The sequence below is a fragment of the Salvelinus fontinalis genome, chromosome 40 (assembly GCF_029448725.1).
Source record: "Salvelinus fontinalis isolate EN_2023a chromosome 40, ASM2944872v1, whole genome shotgun sequence".
In the NCBI taxonomy this organism is placed as follows: domain Eukaryota; kingdom Metazoa; phylum Chordata; class Actinopteri; order Salmoniformes; family Salmonidae; genus Salvelinus; species Salvelinus fontinalis.
This window is the reverse complement of record NC_074704.1, coordinates 14,677,813-14,702,923: the sequence shown is the minus strand read 5'-3', so window position 1 is coordinate 14,702,923 and position 25,111 is coordinate 14,677,813. Positions and strand designations below refer to the sequence as shown.

Sequence of the window (25,111 nt, the reverse complement as noted above, 5' to 3'; positions counted from 1 at the left end):
TCCTGTTAAGGCAAGTGCTGATTTCAAGGTTTTACTGTTAACCTATAAAGCGTTACATGGGCTTGCTCCTACCTATCTTTCCGAGTTGGTCCTGCCGTACATACCTATACGTACGCTACGGTCACAAGATGCAGGCCTCCTAATTGTCCCTAGAATATCTAAGCAAACAGCGGGAGGCAGGGCTTTCTCCTATAGATCTCAATTTTTATGGAACGGTCTGCCTACCCATGTGAGAGACGCAGACTCGGTCTCAACCTTTAAGTCTTTACTGAAGACTTATCTCTTCAGTAGGTCATATGATTGAGTGTAGTCTAACCCAGGAGTGTCAAGGTGAACGGAAAGGCTCTGGAGCAACGAACGGCCCTTGCTGTCTCTGCCTGGCCGGTTCCCCTCTCTCCACTGGGATTCTCTGTCTCTAACCCTATTACAGGGGCTGAGTCACTGGCTTACTGGTGCTCTTTCATGCCGTCCCTAGGAGGGGTGCGTCACTTGAGTGGGTTGAGTTACTGACGTGATCTTCCAGTCTGGGTTGGCGCCCTTGGTTTGTGCTGTGGTGGAGATCTTTGTGGGCTATACTCGGCCTTGTCTCAGGATTGTAAGTTGGTGGTTGAAGATATCCCACTAGTGGTGCAGGGGCTGTGCTTTGGCAAAGTGGGTGGGGTTATATCCTTCCTGTTTGGCCCTGTCCGGGGGTATCTTCGGATGGGGCCACAGTGTCTCCTGACCCCTCCTGTCTCAGCCTCCAGTATTTATGCTGCAGTAGTTTATGTGTTGGGGGGCTAGGGTCAGTTGGTTATACCTGGAGTACTTCTCCTGTCTTATCCAGTGTCCTGTGTGAATTTAAGTATGCTCTCTCTAATTCTCTCGTTCTCTCTTTCTTTCTCTCTCTCTGAGAACCTGAGCCCTAGGACCATACGTCACGGCAAACCGGGCATAATGACTCATTGCTGTCCCCAGTCCACCTGGCCTTGCTGCTGTTCCAGTTTCAACTCCTCTGCCTGCGGTTATGGAACCCCTACCTGTCCCAGACCTGCTGCTTTGAACTCTTAATGATCGGCTATGAAAAGCCAACTGACATTTATTCCTGATTATTATTTGACCATGCTTGTCATTTATGAACATTTTGAAAATCTTGGCTCTCTCTAATTCTCTCCTTCTCTCTTTCTTTCTCTCTCTCGGAGAACCTGAGCCCTAGGACCATACGTCAGGACTACCGGGCATGATGACTCCTTGCTGTCCCCAGTCCACCTGGCCTTGCTGCTATTCCAGTTTCAACTGTTCTGCCTGCGGTTATGGGACCGCCACCTGTCCCAGACCTGCTGTTGTCAACTCTTAATGATCGGCTATGAAAAGCCAACTAAAAATTATTCATGATTATTATTTGACCATGCTTGTCACTTATTAACATTTTGAACATCTTGGCATTGTTCTGTTATAATCTCCACCCGGCACAGCCAGAAGAGGACTGGCCACCCCTCATAGCCTGGTTCCTCTCTAGGTTTCTTCCTAGGTTTTGGCCTTTCTAGGGAGTTTTTCCTAGCCACCGTGCTTCTACACCTGCATTGCTTGCTGTTTGGGGTTTTAGGCTGGGTTTCTGTACAGCACTTCGAGATATTAGCTGATGTACGAAGGGCTATATAAAATAAACTTGATTGATTGATTGATTGATTGACTTGATGCTAAATACAGATTTTTCAGCTTTAGTGTGTATATCGTATCCACATAGTTATGTTAGGAAGTTTGCCATCTTTATGACCGGCCCTGGTAACTTCACCCCAACTTCTCTTATCCCCAGAACACAGTAACTTTACAACATACGTGTTTTTCTGACATTTTTGGGAAATTGAAGGGAAAATAAAAAATACAGCCCTAGCAGAGCCCCAAGTCCCATGGGGATGTCCTTGAGGGCGTGGATGTTCTCCCCATCAAAGGCCAGCGGAATTTCACTCTCATGGTGAAATGGATTTCCGCCGATGTGCAGTAAAGGAGTGAAGAGCGGTGAAATCTGTGTCAACAAAAGTAAGAAAAGATTAATACACACAATTAACAAAGAACATAAATGTTCAGCTGTAGTTTTATATAAGCATGCACACCTGTGTTTATGAAGAAACAGATGATTGGTGCATAGGCATACCTTGTCACGGACATAAAGGCCACTCGGGTCCTAATTGAAGAGGTAGGGCAAGAGCAGAATCACTGCTGTGGTCTCCAGTCCTAGTAAAGTAAAGCAATGATCTTACTACACTTGCTAATTTTATTACAAAATACATTAGAGAAAGGGAAGGAATACGAGCAAATACCTCTTCTGTATTGTCCTTCAGGGACTGTCAAAATAGCAGGATGATGTCCTCACCCCTGGGTGAGGACATCAGTATTGTCCATGTAACATCATATTGTCCATGTAACATTTCCAAAATGGGATAGTATTGTCCATGTAACGTTTCCAAAATGGGATAGTATTGTACATGTAACATTTCCAAAATGGGATAGTATTGTACATGTAACGTTTCCAAAATGGGGTAGTATTGTCCATGTAACGTTTCCAAAATGGGATACTATTGTCCATGTAACGTTTCCAAAATTGGATAGTATTGTCCATGTAACGTTTCCAAAATGGGATAGTATTGTACGGGTAACGTCTCCAAAATAGGATAGTATTGTCCATGTAACGTTTCCAAAATAGGATAGTATTGTCCATGTAACATTTCCAAAATGGGATAGTATTGTCCATGTAACGTTTCCAAAATGGGATAGTATTATACATGTAACGTTTCCAAAATGGGGTAGTATTGTCCATGTAACGTTTCCAAAATGGGATAGTATTGTCCATGTAACGTTTCCAAAATGGGATAGTATTGTACATGTAACGTTTCCAAAATGGGATAGTATTGTACATGTAACGTTTCCAAAATGGGACAGTATTGTCCATGTAACGTTTCCAAAATGGGATAGTATTGTACATGTAACGTTATGCCCCCTTGTGAGTTAATAGTGTTGCATGCTGTAGCAGGCTATATAAAGAGGAAGACCTCCATTGACGATTCAGTTCGTTGTAACATCTCGTCTGGACAGGTCACCGTCCTTAGTTAGTTAGTTAGTTAGCGTTAGCTAGTTCATTATCACAAAAGTGAGAACTGCTCTAGATTAGAAACTTACATTAAATAGTGTAAAGCCATGTTGGCTTTATGGAAACGATATACAATATATAGGAAAGAATATAGTTCAGGGAAATAATCCAAACCTAGTTCCGCCTAGTTAGGACATAACGTTAGCTAGCTAGATAACGGTGCTGTACTGCAGCTCAAACAACGCCGACGGTCAAACCCGGCTTTCTAATATTTACGGTAATTAGCTATAGTAACGTTATGGAAGCTATTCATAGAAAACATAATTGTCTTCGTTATTCATTAGGATGTTATATTATTATATAAATTATTTCGAGACATATTCAGAGCCAAACATCAACCCAACTTAACCTTTTTAACTGTCGTTGCATCCAAACTTGTCTCCATCGTTTTCAGTTGTAATTGGGAAGTTCCCGGAAGAAGTCCAGCAACAACGGAGGTTCTCGATGAACCCACCTTCTAACAAGTTCTTTGAAGAACCTTTTGGGGGTGTTTTTCATTGACCAAGAACCCTACGGTTCTCAGGGGATCTGAGAACAACTCCAGTTGTTCATTTTTAGAGTGTAGTCTGCTCTATTTACTCTCAGATTCAAAACATGATGATTAGCATCAACGATCAAGTCAGCTGCTGCTGCTCCAATACAGTATGACGTGAGAAGGTGAACTGATGTTGAACCCGGGAGTCAGCTGCTGCTGCTCCCGGCATTGCTTGCTGTTTGGGGTGGCTGTTTGGGGTTTGGGGCTGTTTGAGGTTTTAGGCTGGGTTTCTGTACAGCACTTCGAGATATTAGCTGATGTACGAAGGGCTATATAAAATAAACTTGATTTGATTTGAGCCGGGCAGTCAGCTGCTGCTGCTCCAATACAGTATGAGGTGAGACGGTGAACAGACATTGAACAGGGCAGTCAGCTGCTGCTGCTCCAATACAGTATGAGGGGAGACGGTGAACTGATGTTGAACCGGGCAGTCAGCTGCTGCTGCTCCAATACAGTATGAGGTGAGACGGTGAACTGATGTTGAACCGGGCAGTCAGCTGCTGCTGCTCCAATACAGTATGAGGTGAGATGGTGAACTGACGTGGGCAGTCAGTCATTCATTCTGTACTATGAGTCTATCAAATCAAATTGTATTAGTATTATGCGCCGAATACAACAGGTTAGTGAAAAGCATACAGTGAATCCTTAGAGTGAAATGCTGACTTACAAGCCCCTAACCAACAATGCAGTTTTAAAAAGTACAAATAAGAATAAGAAATAAAAGGAACAAGTAATTAAAGAGCAGAGGTTAAATATCAATAGCTAGACTATATACAGGGGGTACCGGTACAGAGTCAATGTGGAGACTATATACAGGGGGTACCGATACAGAGTCAATTTGGAGACTATATACAGGGGGTACCGGTACAGAGTCAATTTGGAGACTATATACAGGGGGTACCGGTAGAGTCAATGTACGGGGGCACCGGTTAGTTGATGCAATTGAGGTAATATGTACATGTAGGTAGAGTTATTAAAGTGACAATGCATAGATGATAACAGAGTGTGTGGGGGGGCCCTTCCTCTGACACCGCCCGGTATAGAGGTCCTGGATGGCAGGAAGCTTGTCCCCAGTTATGTACTGGGCTGTACGCACTACCCTCTGTAGTGCCTTGTGGTTGGAGGCCAAGCAGTTGCTATACCAGAAAGTGATGCAACCAGTCAGGATGCTCTCGATGGTGGAGCTGTAGAACCTTTTGAGGATCTGAGGACCCATGCTAAATCTTTTCAGTCTCCTGAGGGGGAATAGGTTTTGTAGTGCCGTCTTCACGATTGTCTTGGTGTGCTTGGACCGTGATAGTTTGTTAGTGATGTGGATACCAGGGAACTTGAAGCTCTCAACCTGCTCCACTACAGCCCCTTCAATAAGAATGGGGGCGTGCTCTGTCTTCCTTTTCCTGTAGTCCACAATCATCTTCTTTGTCTTGATCACGTTGAGGGAGAGGTTGCTTTCCTGCCACCACACAGCCAGACCTCCTCCATATAGGCTGTCTCCTCTTTGTTGGTGATCAGGCCTACCACTGTTGTGGCATCGGAAAACTTGATGATGGTGTTGGAGTCGTGCCTGGCCGTGCAGTCAAATCAAATCAAATTTATTTATATAGCCTGTACATCAGCTGATATCTCAAAGTGTTGTACAGAAACCCAGCCTAAAACCCCAAACAGCAAAAAATGCAGGTGTAGAAGCACGGTGGCTAGGAAAAACTCCAACACAGTCATGAGTGAACAGGGAGTACAGGAGGGGGCTGAGCACGCACCCCTGATGGGCCCCTGTGTTGAGGATCAGCGTGGCGGATGTGTTGTTACCTACCCTTAAAAAACATGAGCTGGCGCACACCCTGAAAAATAGTTTGTGTGGAGGTGCTGATTAACGGTGAATAAACTATAAACTATCAAAATAAAGAAAGTCGCACACTCCATGTATAAACTCCCAGCAATTTAATGTGTTTTTACCAACGTTTCGGCATCACTGTGCCTTCCTCAGGGTGATGTAGACAAACAGTGCATCATGGAATATTGTACATCATATTAAATATATTACTCTATTGTTATCATATAGAAACATCATGGAATATTGTACATCATATTAGCATCAACATACATTATTGTTTCATTCAATTTCACAGAAGGATATTTCATATTTTCAAGTTCAGATGTCAGAACCCATCACCTGCTATGTAAAAGAGACAGAAGAATGCACAATGGTGTCCGGGTTCCTTGGGACATCCCTATCCTAAACCCTAACACCTACCGTAACCATTTTAAATGTTAACTTCAACGGGCTAGGGACGTCCCAAGGATGTATCTCTATCTCTTTACATTGCTTATTTATATTCAGTGGCCTGACTGTGTCCAGACTATGTCAAAGGCCCATCCTGTTAGATCTGAACCTAATGCAGCTTGGAGTGATCGGATGACAGAAGTCACATTTAGGTGCCAGGTGTAACTGAGGCTGTAGATGCTCCATATCCATTACTTTGAGTGTTTTATATAATATGACTACATGTGTTTCTGTGTTGCAGGGGCAGTCAAGAAATGGAACAGCAAGACCACAGAACATGACATAAGCAGAGATGTGGGAGACCACCTCAAGCCCCTGGTAGAGCCGGGGGTAGTGTTTACCACTCCACCACGCCTTCAGTAGGCTGGAAAAGTGATACTGTTTTTCATACTAAGAGGGAACAAGAGTCTGTCGATTGTTCAGTCATTGGGTTCATTTGTTGAAATCAAATCAAGCTTTATTTATACAGCACATTTCAGACATGGATGCAACACAATGGCTTCACAGGAGAAAACAATGAAAATAAACAGAAATATTTCATACACAAAAATAACAGGATAAAAAAAACAGAAGATTAACAACTGAAAGACCAATGAGCATTCTAAGGAAATGCCATTGATTAAAACACTAATTGGATGCAATATCCAACCCTAAATATAAGCTTGTTTTTTAGGAGGGGTTCTCAAAGACACTATGGGGGTGTCGACTGAAAGTTGACTAGTAACAACAACTGGGACCTAAAAGACACCAACCATGAGACCCACTAAATCTGCCCAAGAAGAGGCAAACAAAAGGAAAACCCACACCAAACTTACAGACAGAAAGTAAACCAAAAAGGTGGAGCAACTAAAGGTGTTGACTCTCCACATCTATCAAGACAACTGGAGCACTGGGCCAGACACTCTTAAATAGAACCTGGACCAGCTCAGGTGAAACACCTTCCCACTAACGAGATGGACAAGCCAGCACAGGTGTAACACATACTGACTAACGAGGTGACACCAATAAGTGCGCCCTATGTGCTAAAGTCCAACCTCAAAACATAAATGGAAAAACCAAAGCCTGTAACACCTTCCTCCTTAAGACAACAAATATATCCTATATTTTATAAGTTTGCTCACCACCAACAGAAAACTTCCATTTCACATTATAATCAACTACAATGCTTCACCTTCCACAATATAAACATGGTGTCTACTGGCTATCAACAATTAAAAACAAGAAATAACACATTTCTAAATAATAATATACAATCGTATCTTTTCTCCTTTTTCTTTCTATAGAATCCTAAAACTCACTAGCTTCTAGAACTCTCGTCTTCCTAAAACTCACTAGCTTCTAGAACTAGCTCCTTAATATCCGTAGAAACTTTTCACCTCACTGCAGAGCTTCTCTCTCTTTTCAGAGTTCACTAGATAGTCATGTTGTTGGATCGGGGCCCAGTCTCCAATGTCATGCTCTAGTACATTTGGGTTGGCACATCTGAGAATGAACCCTGATATTCTAAAAGCAGGGCAACAATGTCAATATAATTGTACCAAAAATTGTAAGTTGGTTGCATGAATAATTATTATTACTAAATGTTACATGAAATGTAAATATGAAATATTTGATTGCATAGTCTTATTTTCAAAGTCTCCAATTACATTGTGCTAGGTGGGATAGCCCAATGTCAAAACACAGTTTTAATGTGTCCAAATCAATAACCAATATGCACAAAGAGTTTGGGATAAATTTAAAACCTAAACATAAAATGTGCTATATACACAAACATCTGCCACAATAATCACATTACTTGTATTTTTAAAACAAGCACCTTATAAACTGCACAAGTACCAGAAACGCTGTTGTTTTGACAAGAAGCAATAAATCACTGATATCAATTAGGGGGAAAATCAGGTTGTACGTGATGTTGAAACTAACACAACTAAAAAAAACACATGGAAATGGGAGATATATTTTACCTCACTGGTTAGAGGACAACCTGCAGAAGACAGTCAGCTATATTTTGGAGTGATGCATTTAAATGTTGGGGTTGCTAAACAAAGGAACGCAACACTTATTGTCATCACTCATCGATATCATATTGAAATCAATTGTGCCGAGAAGAGGGAGATGAGGTTGCACGTCCTGTTAAAACTAACACAGCAAAAACCACACGGAATCTGGGAAAAATGTGTACATCACTGGTTAGAAGACAATTTGTAGAAAACAACTAGCTACATTTTGAAGTGTTTCATTTTGATTCATTTTGATTTTGGGTCACCAACGTGGTAAGTGTAACAACTCTTTTTGTGTTAGTCACTTTTTGTTAAATCTCATAAATAGTACTCTTTCAATTCAGAGCCTACATTTTTCCCCTGAGGCTAAAATCAATAGAATAATCCTTCTACAATGTGTTAACATTCTTTCATTGATATCATGAAACAACTCCTTCATGTATTTTCTGATGTTTAATCAGAGATCTTATATCAGAGTATTTCAGGGTATTTCTTCCCCCATTGAGCACAGCTATAAGATTTCTCTCCTGTGTGTGTTCTCTGGTGTATAGTGAGATAGCTAGATGTAGAAAAACTCTTCCTACATTGTTCACAGCTATAAGGTTTCTCTCCTGTGTGTGTTCTCTGGTGTGTCTTCAGACAGCCAGATGTACCAAAACTCTTTCCACATTGATCACAGCCATAAGGTTTCTCTCCTGTGTGTGTCCGCTGGTGTACTATCAGGCTGTTTAGCTGAGTAAAACTCTTCCCACAATGATTACAGCTATATGGTTTCTCTCCTGTGTGTGCTCTCTGGTGTATAGTGAGATAGCTAGATGTAGAGAAACTCTTCCCACATTGAGCACAGCTATATGGTTTCTCTCCTGTGTGTGTTCTCTGGTGTATAGTGAGAATGCTAGATGTTGAAAAACTCTTCCCACATTGATCACAGCTATAAGGTTTCTCTCCTGTGTGTGTTCTCTGGTGTAATATCAGGCTGTCTGGCTGAGTAAAACGCTTCCCACATTGAGTACAGCTATATGGTTTCTCTCCTGTATGTGTTCTCTGGTGTATAGTTAGATAGCTAGATGTAGTAAAACTTTTCCCACAATGATCACAGCTATACGGTTTCTCTCATGTGTGTGTTCAACAGGTGTATAGTTAGATAGCTAGATGTAGTAAAACTCTTGCCACATTGATCACAGCTATAAGGTTTCTCTCCATTGTGTATTCTCTGGTGTGATTTCAGGGTTTGTAGCCGAGTAAAACTCTTCCCACATTGATCACAGCCAAACGGTTTCTCTCCTGTGTGAATTCTCAGGTGTATTTTAAGTTCTGATGAAGATTTGCAACTTTTCCCACAGTGAGAGCAGTGGTGAGATTTCTTCCCTGTGGGTTGCTGCTGGTGTTTCTTGAGGTGTTCTGATGTGGAGAGACGCTTCTCTGCCTCGTCAGCACCATGAGGTTGTTGAGGCTCCCCAGAGGATCCACGATAGTCCCTTCTCTCTCCTGTGTGAACAACAAAGTCAGTCAGATGGTTCAAGGCCCACAACAACAGAAATCCACTGCAAAAGGTGATGTCTAGAGCCACGATGTTGTACAACAACTGAAGACAGCCAAGTGAGCAACAATAGTCATATTTTGTCTTGTTTTCACATTAGTAGTAACATCTAAGATTGTGGGTTAGAATCATGTTGTTGAAACTCTAAGCAGTGTGCCAGACGACTTTTGGTCTCCAATGTAGGCCCGTTTCTGTGTTTGCTAAAATTGCGGCACGAGGGCGATGCACACTCAATTTGGTTGCAGAAACTCCTCCACACTAATGAGGAAACCACTAGTTATGGATGTAGTATATCTGCCTGGAGCAAAAATGGTGAGCAAAGATTTTAGTTTTTCACAATGTGTTCTGAATATTACAGCACAAGATCAGGAGTGCTACTCAAGGAAACTCACATTAAGCTCTGTGTCACTAGTTACTAATTCACCACCGTGGGGGAAAACAGGGGAGTTCTCATAGGCTGACAGCAAAACTAGTCTCCAACTTTCATTTGAATGTCCTGCTTAATATAAGTGTTGTTTTATTGTTGCAAATCAATATTTATTTTAATTTTTTATACTTATCAAACACTTCCACCAGTAAAATGTTCTTTGGCTAGCTTTGTCATCAGCCTGACAATGAGGGTTTGTCCACTAAGTGTTTAACAAATTGGCCCATTACTTCAGCTAACAATAACACAGACCTACCGGAGGACCCATAACTTCACCTAACAACGACATAGACCTACTGTAGGACCCATAACTTCACCAAACAACAAATAAAGGAAAATAGCTCTGTGTGTTGTACAATAGCCTATCCATCAAGGAACAGTTCTCTACACATTATGAGCAAAGTATCTCTGTGTGCAAACAGACCGTACAGTAAATCAAGCAGACAATAACATTATAAACATCAATTTGTTAGGGATGTTGGATCCAACGTGGAGCACGACATAACTGTCTTTACCAGAGTAATGAATGAAAAAGCACTTTGGTTGTTGTTGCATGTCGTGATGTTTGTCATTTGACTGTCATTCAGAAAATTATTTCCTGGATCAGCTGATGATAGTTGAACATGTGACTGTAACTAAACAGCTACAGTATTAACAATTATGTGTAATTATTGAAGAACCGCGTTAATGACAGTATTCATTTGAGTGTTGTCAATAAAGTTACGATTAAAAATATATATATATATTTCACCTTTATTTAACCACAATAGAAAAATCTATATACAGTGTGTGCAAATGGAGTAAGGAGGAAAGGCAATAAATAGGCCTTAGTAGCGAAGTAATTACAATTGAGCAAATTAACACTGGTGTGATAGATGTGCAGATGATGATGTGCAAGTAGAAATACTGGGGTGCAAAAAAGCAAAATAAGTAAATAAAAACATGGGGATGAGGTAGCAGTTGGATGGGCTATTTACAGATGGGCTATGTACAGCTGCAGCGATCGGTAAGCTGCTCAGATAGCTGATGTTTAAAGTTAGTGAGGGAGATATATGTCTCCAACTTCATCGAATGTTGCAATTCGTTCCAGTCATTGGCAGCAGAGAAGTGGAAGGAAATGCGGCCAAAGTAGGTGTTGGCAATGGGGATAACCAGTGAGATATACCTCCTGGAGCGCGTGCTATGGGTGGGTGTTGCTATGGTGACCAGTGAGCTGAGTGAAGACTTATAGAGGACCTGGAGCCAGTTGGTTTGGCGACGAAATGTAGCGAGGGCCAGCCGACGAGAGCATACAGGTCCTAGTGGTGGGTGGTATATGGGGCTTTGGTGACAAAACAGATGGCACTGTGATAGACTGCATCCAGTTTGCTGAGTAGAGTGTTGAAGGCTATTTTGAAAATGACATCGCCGAAGTCAAGGATCGGTAGGATAGTCAGTTTTACGAGGGTATGTTTGGCAGCGTGAGTGAAGGTAGCTTTGTTGCGAAATAGGAAGCCGATTCTAGATTTAATTTTAGATTGGAAATGCTTAGTATTAGTCTGGAAGGAGAGTTTACAGTCTAGCCAGACACCTAGGTATTTATAGTTATCCACATATTCTAAGTTAGAACTGTCCAGAGTAGTGACTACTCTGGACGGGCGGGTACAGGCAGTGATCGGTTGAAGAGCCTACATTTAGTTTTGCTAGCGTTTAAGAGCAGTTGGAGGCCACGGATGGAGTGTTGTATGGCATTGAAGCGCGTTTGGAGGTTTGTTAACACAGTGTACAAAGAAGGGACAGATATATACATAATGGTGTCATCTGCGTAGAGGTGGATCAAGAAATCACCCGCAGCAAGAGCAACATCGTTGGTATATACAGAGAAAAGAGTCGGTCTGAGAATTGAAACCTGTGGTACCGCCATAGAGACTGCCAGAGGTCCGGACAACAGGCCCTCCGATTTGACACACTGAACTCTGTCTGAGAAGTAGTTGGTGAACCAGGCGAGTCAGTCATTTGAGGAACAAAGGCTGTTGAGTCTGCCGATAAGAATATGGTGATTGACAAAGTCGAAAGCCTTGGCCAGGTTGATGAAGACAGCTTTTATCGATGGCTGTTGATATCGTTTAGTACCTTGAGCGTGGCTGAGGTGCACCCGTGACCATCTCAGAAACTGGATTACACAGCGGAGAAGGTACGGTGTGATTCAAAATGGTCAGTGATCTGTTTGTTAACTTGACTTTTGAAGACTTTAGAACGGCAGGGCAGGATGGATATAGGTCTGTAATATTTTGGGTCTGAAGTGTCACCCCCTTTAACACCCCGGCCATCCTGCAATCCAAGCTAGATGACCTCAATCTCACACAAATTATCAAGGAACCCACCAGGTACAACCCTAAATCTGTAAACATGGGCATCCTCATAGATATTATCCTGACCAACTTGCCCTCCAAATACACCTCTGCTATTTTCAATCAGGATCTCAGCGATCACTGCCTCATTGCCTGCATCCATTATGGGTCCACGGTCAAACGACTACCCCTCATCACTGTCAAATGCTCCCTAAAACACTTCTGCAAGCAGGCCTTTCTAATCGACATGGCCCGGGTATCCTGGAAGGATATTGACCTCACCCCGTTTGTAGGGGATGCATGGTTGTTCTTTAATTGTAATTTCCTCACCACCTTAGATAAGCATGCCCCTTTCAAAAAATGTAGAACTAAGAACAGATATAGCCGTTGGTTCAATCCAGACCTGTAACAGCTGTCGTAGTCGTTCTCCTCCTCAGACGAGGAGGAGCATGGATCGGACCAAGATGCGGATTGGTAAGTATTCATGTTTTAATGGGAAAACAACAAACACTACAAAATACAACAACCAACAACCGTGACTAACCTGAAACAGTCCTGTGTGGCCCAAACACTGACACAGGAACAAACACCCACAAAACACAAGTGAAACCCTGGCTGCCTTAGTATGACTCTCAATCAGGGACAACGATTCACAGCTGTCTCTGATTGAGAATCATACCAGGCCGAACACAAAATCCCAACATAGAAAATCAAACCTAGACCAACCCACCCAACTCACGCCCTGACCAGCTAAAACAAATACATAACAAAGGAAAACAGGTCAGGAACGTGACAAGACCTGACTGCCCTCGACCAGCACAAAAACATCCTGTGGCATACTGCACTAACATCGAATAGTCCCCACGATATGTAACTTTTCAGAGAAGTCAGGAAACAATACACACAGTCAGTTAGGAAAGCAAAAGCTAGCTTTTTCAACCAGAAATTTGCATCCCGTAGCTCTAACTCCAAAATGTTTTGGGACACTGTAAAGTCCATGGAGAATAAGAGCACCTCATCCCAGCTGCCCACTGCACTGAGGCTAGGAAACACTGTAACCACCGATAACTCCACGGTAATCAAGAATTTCAATAAGCATTTCTCTACTGCTGGCCATGCTTTCCTCCTGGCGACCCCAACCCCGGCCAACAACTCACCACCCCCCGCAGCTACTTCCCCAAGCCTCCCCAGATTCTCCTTCACCCAAATAAAGATAGCTGATGTTCTGAAAGAGTTGCAAAACCTGGACCCCTACAAATCAGCTGGGCTAGACAATTTGGACCCTCTCTTTCGAAAATTATCCAATGCCATTGTGGCAACCTCTATTACTAGTCTGTTCAACCTCTCTTTCGTATCGTCCGAGATTCCTAAAGATTGGAACGCTTCCGCGGTCATGCTCCTCTTTAACTTCTTATGGCTGAAGGGGCAGTATTGAGTAGCTTGGATGAAAGGTGCCCATATTAAATGGTCTGCTCCTCAGTGCCAGTTGCTAATATATGCATATTATTATTAGTATTGGATAGAAAACACTCTGAAGTTTCTAAAACTGTTTGAATGATGTCTGTGAGTATTCTACGGTTGGAACTTTATTGAAGATGTTTGATAAAAACATCCTAATGATTGACTCTGTACTTAGTTTGAAATGTTTCTTCGACCTGTAATATAACTTTTTGAAGCTTTTGTCCAATGTAACGCTCGACCAGAACGAGCGTTTGGATATGTATACCAAACGCGCTAACAAAAGGAGGTATTTGGACATAAATAACGGACATTATCGAACAAAACAAACATTTATTGTGGACCTGCGATTCCTGGGAGTGCATTCTGATGAAGATCATCAAAGGTAAGGGAACATTTATCATGTAATTTCTGGTTTCTGTTGACTCCAACATGGCGGCTAATTTGACTATTGTTCTGAGCCTCGTCTCAGATTATTGCATGGTTTGCTTTTTACGTAAAGTGTTTTTTAAATCTGACACAGCGGTTGCATTAAGGAGAGGTATATCTATAATTCCATGTGTATAACTTGTATTATCATCTACATTTATGATGAGTATTTCTGTTGAATCGATGTGGCTATGCAAAATCACTGGATGTTTTTGGAACTAGTGAATGTAACACGGCAATGTAAACTCCGATTCTTTTATATAAATATGAACTTTATCAAACAAAATATACATGTATTGTGTAACATGAAGTCCTATGAGTGTCATCTGATGAAGATCATCAAAGGTTAGTGATTAATTTTATCTCTATTTGTGCTTTTTGTGACTCCTGTCTTTGCCTGGAAAATGGCTGTGCTTATTGTGGTTTGGTGTGACCAAACATAATTGTTTGTGGTGCTTTCGCTGAAAAGCATATTTGAAATCAGACACTTTGGTGGGATTAACAACAAGATTACCTTTGACCTTTACAAGAAAGGCGTGAAGTAATGGACATTATAAAACAAAACAACGATTTATTGTGGAACTAGGATTCCTGGGAGTGCATTCTGATGAAGATCAAATGTAAGGGAATATTTATGATGTAATTTCGTATTCCTGTTGACTCCAACATGGCGGAGAAATGTTGTGTATATCTGAGCGCCGTCTCAGATTATTGCATGGTGTGCTTTTTCCGTATTTTTTTTTTGAAGTCTGACACAGCGGTTGCATTAGGAACAAGTTTATCTTTAATTCTAAGTAAAACATGTATCTTTCATCAAAGTTTATGATGAGTATTTCCCGGTATTTGATGTGGCTCTCTGCAATCTGCATTTCTGAACATGGCGCCAATGTAAACTGAGATTTTTGGATATAAATACGCACATTATCAACAAAACATACATGTATTGTGTAACATGATGTCCTATGAGTGTCATCTGATGAAGATCATCAAAGGTTAGTGATTAATTTTATCTCTATTTCTGCTTTTTGTGACTATCTTTGCTGGGAAAAATGGCTGTGTTTTTTGGACTTAGTGGTGATCTAACATAAATATATGTTGTGTTTTCGCTGTAAAACATTATTATTTTTTTTAAATCGGACACGATGGGTAGATTAACAAGATGTTTATCCTTAATTTGCTGTATTGGACTTGTTAATGTGTGAAAGTTAAATATTTCGGAAAAATATTTTTGAATTTCCCGTGCTGCCTTTTCAGCGGAATGTTGTGTGGGGGGGGGGGGGGGTTCCGCAAGCGGAACGTGTGTCATAGAAAGGTTAACCTCACTAGGGTAGGGGGCACTATTTTCACCTCCGGATGAAAAGCGTGCCCAAAGTAAACTTGGTAGATTTGGATAGAAAACACTCAAAAGTTTCCAAAACTGTTAAAATAATGTCTGTGAGTATAACAGAACTGATATGACAGGCGAAAATCCCATCCAGGAAGTGGGATTTTTATATTTTTGTAGTTTTCCGTTGACTGCCTATACAGACTTAGGACTCAAATTGCACTTCCTATGGCTTCCACTAGATGTCAGTCTTTAGAAATTGTTTCAGGCTTGTATTCTGAAAAATGAGAGTGTAAGACCACTCTGAATGAGTGAACCATTCAGTGTCCCAGAGATTTTTCATGCGCGAGACCGAGAGCACGCCTTTCTTGTTTACCTTTTATATTGACAACGTTATAGTTCGGTTGAAATGTTATCTATTATTTAGGCTAAAAACAACCTGAGGATTGATTATAAACATCGTTTGACATGTTTCTATGAACTTTACTGATACTTTTCGGATTTTTCGTCTGGCTGTTGTGATTACCTTTGAGCCTGTGGATTACTGAACAAAACGCGTGAACAAACTAAGGTTTTTGGATATAAAGATACTTTATTGAACAAAACTAACATTTATTGAGTAAATGGGAGTCTTGTGAGTGCAACGATATGAAGATCATCAAAGGTAAGTGATTCATTTTATTGCTATTTCTGACTTGTGTAACTCTACTTGGCTGGTTACTGTTTGTAATGATTTGTCTGCTGGGCGCTGTTCTCAGATAATCGCAGAGTATGCTTTCGCCGTAAAGCCTTTTTGAAATCTGACACTGTGGTTGGATTACCAAGAAGTTAATCTTTAAAACGATGTGTAACACTTGTATGTTTCATACATTTTTATAATGAGTATTTCTGTTTTTGAATTTGCGCTCTGCAATTTCACTGGATGTTGGCCATGTGGGACGTTAGCGTTAGGGGAGAGGCTTACGAGGAGGCTTCTGATGTTAACATGCATGAAACCAAGGCTTTTAAGGTTACAGAAGTCAACAAATGAGAGCGCCTGGGGACACACAGGGCCTGGGTTAACCTCTACATCACCCGAGGAACAGAGGAGTAGGATGAGGGTACGGCTAAAGGCTATCAGAATTGGTCGTCTAGTGGGTTGGGAACAGAGAATAAAAGGAGAAGATTTCTGGACGTGGTAGGATAGATTCAAGGCATAATGTACAGACAGGGGTATGGTAGGGTGCTGGCACAGTGGAGGTAAACCTAGGCATTGAGTGACGATAAGAGAGGCTGCATCTCTGGAGTTATGCTAGGTGAGGTCACCGCATGTGTGGGAGATGGGAGAAAAGAGTTCTCTGAGGCATGTTGAGTGGGACTAGGGGCTCCGCAGTAAAATAAAACGTTGAGGGTAGTTATCATTAACAGTATACAAGGCATATTGACATTAGAGAAACATAAAGCGAGGCATAAAGCAATCACAGGTGTTGATTGGGAGAGCTAGCTAAGACAACAACGGGTAAGACAACAGTTAATCAGCTAAGACAACAACAACAGGTAAAATGGCGATGAATGGGGAGAGAGGGTCAGTTAACTACACACAGGGCCTAAGTTCGAGGCTGGGGCCGACAGATAAACAAAATTGAGTACCGTGATTAATGAACAGTCCAGCAGGCATCAGCTATGTAGCCAAGTGATCATAGGGTCCAGTGAACAGCAATATATGAACCAGGGAAGCCGATAGGTAGTCATTACTACACTAACCGGGAGATGCGCCTGGCTCGAGGCTAACTGGTGCTAGCTCCGGAACAAGGGCGTCACTGACGTCTAGCAAAGGCCGGTTGAGGGCACATCATCGGACGGAATTGCGTCGGCAGACCACTCGTGATGGATCGGCGGTGCTCCGTGTCGACAAAGGGTCCAGGCCAACTGGCAAAAGAGGTATTGTAGCTGGAGTCATTTTGTTTGCTAGCCGGGAGATGCACCTGGCTCGAGGCTAACTGGTGCTAGCTTCGGGACAAGGGCGTTAGCCACTATAGCCAATCTGGTGCAAAGGTCCAGAACTTACGGCAGGAATACGGTGATGTAGTGGATTCTAGTCGTCTTAGTGGAGAGTCTGGGAGGCATCAGCTGTGTAGCCGAGTGATCATAGGGTCCACTGAGCAGGCCGGGTGATGGGCCTGGCTCAAGGCTAGCTTTGGGGCTTGGCCACTCGGTGGCAGCTAGCTAGCTGCGATTATCTGGTGTAATGGTCCAGAGCTTACGGCAGGAATACGGTGATGTAGTGGAGAAAAACAGTCCGATATGCTCAGGGTTTATATCGCGCTGTGCAGACTGGCAGGTATTATCCAGGCTAAAAGCGGCTGGTGTCTGAGCTAAAAAGGTAAAGGCCGCTAGCAGTGGCTAACAATGATTAAATAGCTAGTAGCTAATTAGCTGGTTAGCTTCTGATGGCTAGTTTCTGATGGAGGTTCTAGCTATAAAAAATGTGCAGATCCGTATCACATTGGGTGAGGCAGGTTGCCGGAAGGTATATTTAATTTAAAAATGGAAAAAGAGATCTTACACGTCTTACTGCTACGCCATCTTGGATTACAAGATGACTCTCAGTTAAAAACCATTGGATTGAGAAAACTGTAAAATGATTTAGTAATTCTGTGCCCATGAAAACTGTTTTCCTAGCGTAACATAAGGAGCCACTAAACGACAGCAAGATCCAGTATTATGACTATAACTACTGTTCACTGAAGGAGGAAAACTAGGTACAACATACTATTAAATCCACATGTCATGATTATAACTACTGTTCCCTGAAGCAGGGAAACTAGGTACAACATACTATTAAATTCACGCCTCGCTGGAAGCCCCGCCTTTTGCAGGTGATGAGCCTGAGGCTCGGATTTATTCCTTAAATAAAATACCGCTCTTTACCGACCCAGGAAGGGGTGGGGCCAAACAGGTGTTGTACCTCGTTTCCCTCCTTCAGGGAACACTAATTATAGTGTTAGGTTCTCATTTTTCAGAGTAAATAACTCACGGACAGTAGAGAAGCTTAACCAAGATGAATTCTTCCCAAAGGGTCGTTACAGCTGTAATTCAGACTAAAACATTTTCTCACCATCACAAGTAAATACAGTGGGGAGAACAAGTATTTGATACACTGACGATTTTGCAGGTTTTCCTACTTACAAAGCATGTAGAGGTCTGTAATTTTTATCATAGGTACACTTCAACTGTGAGAGACGGAATCTAAAACAAAAATCCAGGAAATCACATTGTATGATTTTTAAGTAATTAATTTGCATTTTATTGCATGACATAAGTATTTGATACATCAGAAAAGCAGAACTTGATATTTGGTACAGAAACCTTTGTTTGCAATTACAGAGATCATATGTTTCCTGTAGTTCTTGACCAGTTCTTTGCACACACTGCAGCAGGGTTTTGGCCATTTTTCCATACAGACCTTCTCCAGATCCTTCAGGTTTCGGGGCTGTCGAGTTCAGGTCTGGAGACTGGCTAGGCCACTCCAGGACCTTGAGATGCTTCTTACGGAGCCACTCCTTAGTTGCCCTGGCTGTGTGTTTCGGGTCGTTGTCATGCTGGAGGACCCAGCCACGACCCATCTTCAGTGCTCTTACTGAGGGAAGGAGGTTGTTGGCCAAGATCTCGCGATACATGGCCCCATCCATCCTCCCCTCAATACGGTGCAGTCGTCCTGTCCCCTTTGCAGAAAAGCATCCCCAAAGAATGATGTTTCCACCTCCATGCTTCACGGTTGGGATGGTGTTCTTGGGGTTGTACTCATCCTTCTTCCTCCAAACACGGCGAGTGGAGTTTAGACCAAAAACCATCTCCCATTCCTCCTCTGGATCATCCAGATGGTCATTGGCAAACTTCAGACGGGCCTGGACATGCGCTGGCTTGAGCAGGGGGACCTTGCGTGCTCTGCAGGATTTTAATCCATGATTGCGTAGTGTGTTACTAATTGTTTTCTTTGAGACTGTGGTCCCAGCTCTCTTCAGGTCATTGACCAGGTCCTGCCGTGTAGTTCTGGGCTGATCCCTCACCTTCCTCATGATCATTGATGCCCCACGAGGTGAGATCTTGCATGGAGCCCCAGACAGAGGGTGATTGACCGTCATCTTGAACTTCTTCCATTTTCTAATAATTGCGCCAACAGTTGTTGCCTTCTCACCAAGCTGCTTGCCTATTGTCCTGTAGCCCATCCCAGCCTTGTGCAGGTCTACAATTTTATAAAATGCAAATTAATTACTTAAAAATCATACAATGTGATTTTCTGGATTTTTGTTTTAGATTCCGTCTCTCACAGTTCAAGTGTACCTATGATAAAAAATTACAGACCTCTACATGCTTTGTAAGTAGGAAAACCTGCAAAATCGGCAGTGCATCCAATACTTGTTCTCCCCACTGTATACCCCACTTTGGACACTCCTTCTCTCCAATCCTTACATCTCCTGGTTCAAACGGAAGAGGGTAACAGGATACTAAACTAGAGGTCGACTGAATCGGAATGGCCGATTAATTAGGGCCGATTTCAAGTTTTCATAATCAGAAATCTGTATTTTTGGACACCGAATTGGACGATTTTTTTACACATGTATTTAACTAGTCAAGTCAGTTGAGAACAGATTCTTATTTTCAATGACGGCCTAGGAACGGTGGGTTAACTGCCTTGTTCAGGGGCAGAACGACAGATTTTTACCTTGTCAGCTCGGGGATTCTTTTTTGCAATCTTCCGGTTACTAGTTCAACGCTCTAACCACCTGCCTTACATTGCACTCCACGAGGAGCCTGCGTGGCAGGCTGACTACCTGTTACGCGAGGGCAGCAAGAAGCCAAGGTAAGTTGCGAGCTAGCATTAAACGTATCTTATAGAAACAATCAATCTTAACATAATCACTAGTTAACTACACATGGTTGATGATATTACTAGTTTATCTAGCGTGTCCTGCGTTGCATATAATCGATGTGCCTAGTTCGACAAACGGTGATGATTTAACAAGTGCATTTGCAAAAAAAGCACCGTCGTTGCACCAATGTACCTAATCATAAACATCAATGCCTTTCTTTAAAATCAATACACACGTATTATTTTTAAACCTGCATATTTAGTTAATATTGCCTGCTAACATGAATTTCTTATAATTAGGGAAATTGTGTCACTTCTCTTGCGTTCCGTGCAAGCAGTCAGGGTTTGGGTCGCCTGGCTCATTGCGAACTGTGTGAAGTCCATTTATTCCTAACAAAGGCCGTAATTAATTTGCCAAAATTGTACATAATTATGACATAACATTGAAGGTTGTACAATGTAATAGCAATATTTAGACTTAGGGATGCCACCCGTTAGATAAGATATGGAACGGTTCCGTATTTCACTGAAAGAATAAACGTTTTGTTTTCGAAATGATAGTTTCCGGATTCAACCATATTAATGACCTATGATTTGATATAGCAGTCTGAGCGATGGTTGGTAGCAGCAGCTTGCCAGCAGCTATTGCGCTGTTTATGACTTCAAGCCTATCAACTCCCGAGATTAGGCTGGGGTAACCGATGTGAAATGGCTAGCTAGTTAGCGGGGTGAGCGCTAATAGCGTTTCAAACGTCACTCGCTCTGAGACTTGGAGTGGTTGTTCCCCTTGCTCTGCATGGGTAACGCTGCTTCGAGGGTGGCTGTTGTCGTTGTGTTCCTAGTTCGAGCCCAGGGAGGAGCGAGGAGAGGGACGGAAGCTATACTGTTACACTGGCAATACTAAAGTGCCTATAAGAACATCCAAAAGTCAAAGGTATATGAAATACAAATGGTATAGAGAGAAATAGTCCTATAATTCCTATAATAACCACAACCTAAAACTTCTTACCTGGGAATATTGAAGACTCATGTTAAAAGGAACCACCAGCTTTCATATGTTCTCATGTTCTGAGCAAGGAACTTAAACGTTAGCTTTCTTACATGGCACATATTACACTTTTACTTTCTTCTCCAACACTTTGTTTTTGCTTTATTTAAACCAAATTGAACATGTTTCATTATTTATTTGAGGCTAAATTGATTTTATTGATGTATTATATTAAGTTAAAATAAGTGTTCATTCAGTATTGTTGTAATTGTCATTATTACAAATAAAAATAAAAATTGGCCGATTAATCGGTATCGACTTTTTTTGGTCCTCCAATAATCGGTATCGCCGTTGAAAAATCATCATCGGTCGACCTCTAATCAAGACTGTTTCAAGGACAGCTTTTTTTCCATCTATGTAACATTGCAAAAATCTGAAATGTTCTGTCCAAAAATGCTGCAGAATAATTCATCCATGCTTTTGTCACTTCTAGGTTTGACTTCTGCAATGCTCTACTTTCCGGCTACCTGGATAAAGCACTAAATAAACTTCAGTTGGTGCTAAATACGGCTGCTAGAATCTTGACTAGAACACAAATTTTTTATCATATTACTCCAGTGCTAGCCTCTCTACACTGGCTTCCTGTTAAGGCAAGGGCTGATTTCAAGGTTTTACTGCGAACCTACAAAGCATTACATGGGCTTGCTCCTACCTATCTTTCTGATTTGGTCCTGCCCTACATACCTACACGTACGCTCCGGTCACAAGACGCAGGCCTCCTAATTGTCCCTAGAATTTCTAAGCAAACAGCTGGAGGCAGGGCTTTCTCCTATAGAGCTCCATTTTTATGGAATGGTCTGCCTACCCATGTGAGAGACGCAGACTCGATCTCAACCTTTAAGTCTTTACTGAAGACTTATCTCTTCAGTAGGTCATATGATTGAGTGTAGTCTGGCCCAGGAGTGTGAAGGTGAACAGAAAGGCACTGGAGCAACGAACCACTTTTGCTGTCTCTGCCTGACAGGTTCTCCTCTCTCCACTGGGATTCTCTGCCTCTAACCTTATCACAGGGGCTGAGTCACTGGCTTACTGGTGCTCTTCCATGCAGTCCCTAGGAGGGGTGCGTCACTTGAGTGGGTTGAGTCACTGACGTGGTCTTCCTGTCTGGGTTGGCGCCCCCCCATGGGTTGTGCCGTGGCGGAGATCTTTGTGGGCTATACTCAGCCTTGTCTCAGGATGGTAAGTTGGCGGTTGAAGATATCCCTCTAGTGGTGTGGGGGCTGTGTTTTGGCAAAGTGGATGGGGTTATATCCTGCCTGTTTGACCCTGTCCGGAGGTATCATCAGATGGGGCCACAGTGTCTCCTGACCCCTCCTGCCTCAGCCTCCAGTACTTATGCTGCAGTAGTTTATGTGTCGGGAGGCTAGGATCAGTCTGATATATCTGGAGTATTTATCCTGTCTTATCCGGTGTCCTGTGTGAATTTAAGTATGCTCTCTCTAATTCTATCTTTCTTTCTCACTTTCTTTCTTTCTTTCTCTCTCTCTCTCGGAGGACCTGAGCCCTAGGACCATGACTCAGAACTACCTGGCATGATGACTCCTTGCTGTCCCCAGTCCACCTGGCCGTGCTGCTGCTCCAGTTTCAACTGTTCTGCCTGCGGCTATTGAACCCTGACCTGTTCACCGGATGTGCAACCTGTCCCAGACCTGCTGTTTTCAACTCTCTAGACACAGCAGGAGCGTTAGAGATACTCTCAATGATCGGCTATGAAAAAACAACCTACTGTAGGACCCATAACTTCCCCGAACAACAACATAGACCTACTATAGGACCCATAACTTCACCTAGCAATAACACAGACCTACTGTAGGACCCATAACTTCACCAAACAACAACATAGACCTACTATAGGTCCCATAACTTCACCTAGCAATAACACAGACCTACTGTAGAACCCATAACTTCTCCTAACAACAACATAAACCTACTGTAGGACCCATAACTTCACCTAACAACAACATAAACCTACTGTAGGACCCAACTTAATCCTATAATGGCCTATAGTTATCTGTGCTTAATCCTATAATGGCCTATAGTAATCTGTGCTTAATCCGATAATGGCCTATAGTTATCTGTGCTTAATCCTATAATGGCCTATAGTTATCTGTGCTTAATCCTATAATGGCCTATAGTTACCTGTGCTTAATCTGGGAGAAATGTAACTACAGACAGACAGACCTATGGATGCAAGGACTGACCATCCATGATATCAACATTATAGTTTTAACCATGTTGAGGCTATACAGTGTTGATTTACATTGTTTATAAACATTGGAGTAAAAAAAGCTTTTTTCTAGTTCTGATGGGGTACAACAGTTGAACTAAGCTCATGGGGCATGTGTTATATTCTTCAAGAATCAATGGCTATAAATAAATCATTTAAAAGTCCAAATATGGATGTAGCATTTGCAGATTTCTCCTTTAACACCACACATCAGTTCAACAACTGCAGAGTTTGTGCCTCTGTATTTAAGACAGTACTTACTAGTGTTAATCAGAGCCCGGTTTCTCAAAACCATCTTACGGCTAAGTTCATCGTTAGAACCATTGGATGCCTTAAGATGAGTTTGGGAAACCGGGCCCAGATATCCAGTTTCCTCCTCCTTTTTGGACGTGACAGTCATCTCCCCCTCCTCCTCTTTCAGTCCAAAAAATGCATCCACCTCTTCTTTTACTGTACCATTCTCCTCCTCTTTCACTCTGAACGAGTCTTCCTCTTCTTTCACTGAAACGTCTTTCTCTTCTTCTTTCACTATAACAGCCTCCTCTTTGAAGAGAGCTTCTTTCTCCGTCCAGCAGATCTCATCTTCTTTAGCAGGAGGAGAGTAGCTTAGTGAACTCATGGTCGGAGATGTTAGCTAGTTAGCATTAGCGACTAGCCTAGTTCTAAGCTAATTTAGCAAACCAGCTAGCTGACAAACAACGTAAATATATAATTCAATGGGCCAACAAGTACATACGACAGAAGTGTGTTTAATACACAGCGACTAATATACACCAAAAACAGCGTAAAGCGCGTGAATGTTGTAGCTATGTTTGCTAGAAAGCTACGGAGGTGGTTGACTAGCTGTTGTTGTTGAAGGAGCGTCCCGTCCACTAGATTATACGTCACACTGGCAACGTCGCCTGAACATAAAAGACGCACATCCCAATCCAATCTGCTGACTGGAGTGGGCAACGCAGTTGAGGATCATATTTTATTTTCAGACAAAGATTCTTTTAAATGGATTTAATTAAATAATACCATTATATTGAGACATACAAAGACAGGAATGTGTTGATTGATTAGTGTGAATAAAAAATGTTTACTACAGCACATTTAAGGCGGTGTCATTTAGTCAAACTAAATCTAAATAAGTAGATAGCGATTGTGGGTCTATACTGCTCCTACATGGTGTAACAATACATCATGTAGATGTATATAATGAACAGACTAGGTCTATACTGCTCCTACATGGTGTAACAATACATCATGTAGATGTATATAATGAACAGACTAGGTCTATACTGCTCCTACATGGTGTAACAATACATCATGTAGATGTATATAATGAACAGACTAGGTCTATACTACTCCTACATGGTGTAACAATACATCATGTAGATGTATATATTGAACAGACTAGGTCTATACTGCTCCTACGTGGTGTAACAATACATCATGTAGATGTATATAATGAACAGACTAGGTCTATACTGCTCCTACATTATTATATATTATTATGTGTTATTTATTTCTCCTTTATTAAACCAGGTC

General features: G+C 42.0%; 1 protein-coding gene across 1 annotated transcript; it reads right to left on the bottom strand.

The window, feature by feature from the left end:
* Positions 1 to 6,374: 6,374 nt before the first annotated feature.
* On the bottom strand, positions 6,375 to 24,463 carry LOC129839092 (zinc finger protein 557-like). Its single transcript, XM_055906368.1, has 2 exons — positions 23,840 to 24,463; positions 6,375 to 9,431 (listed from the first exon to the last, which is right to left on the bottom strand). The coding sequence occupies exons 1-2, from the start codon at positions 24,195 to 24,197 to the stop codon at positions 9,043 to 9,045; spliced, it is 747 nt and encodes a 248-aa protein (XP_055762343.1). The 5' UTR covers positions 24,198 to 24,463; the 3' UTR covers positions 6,375 to 9,042.
* Positions 24,464 to 25,111: the final 648 nt, after the last annotated feature.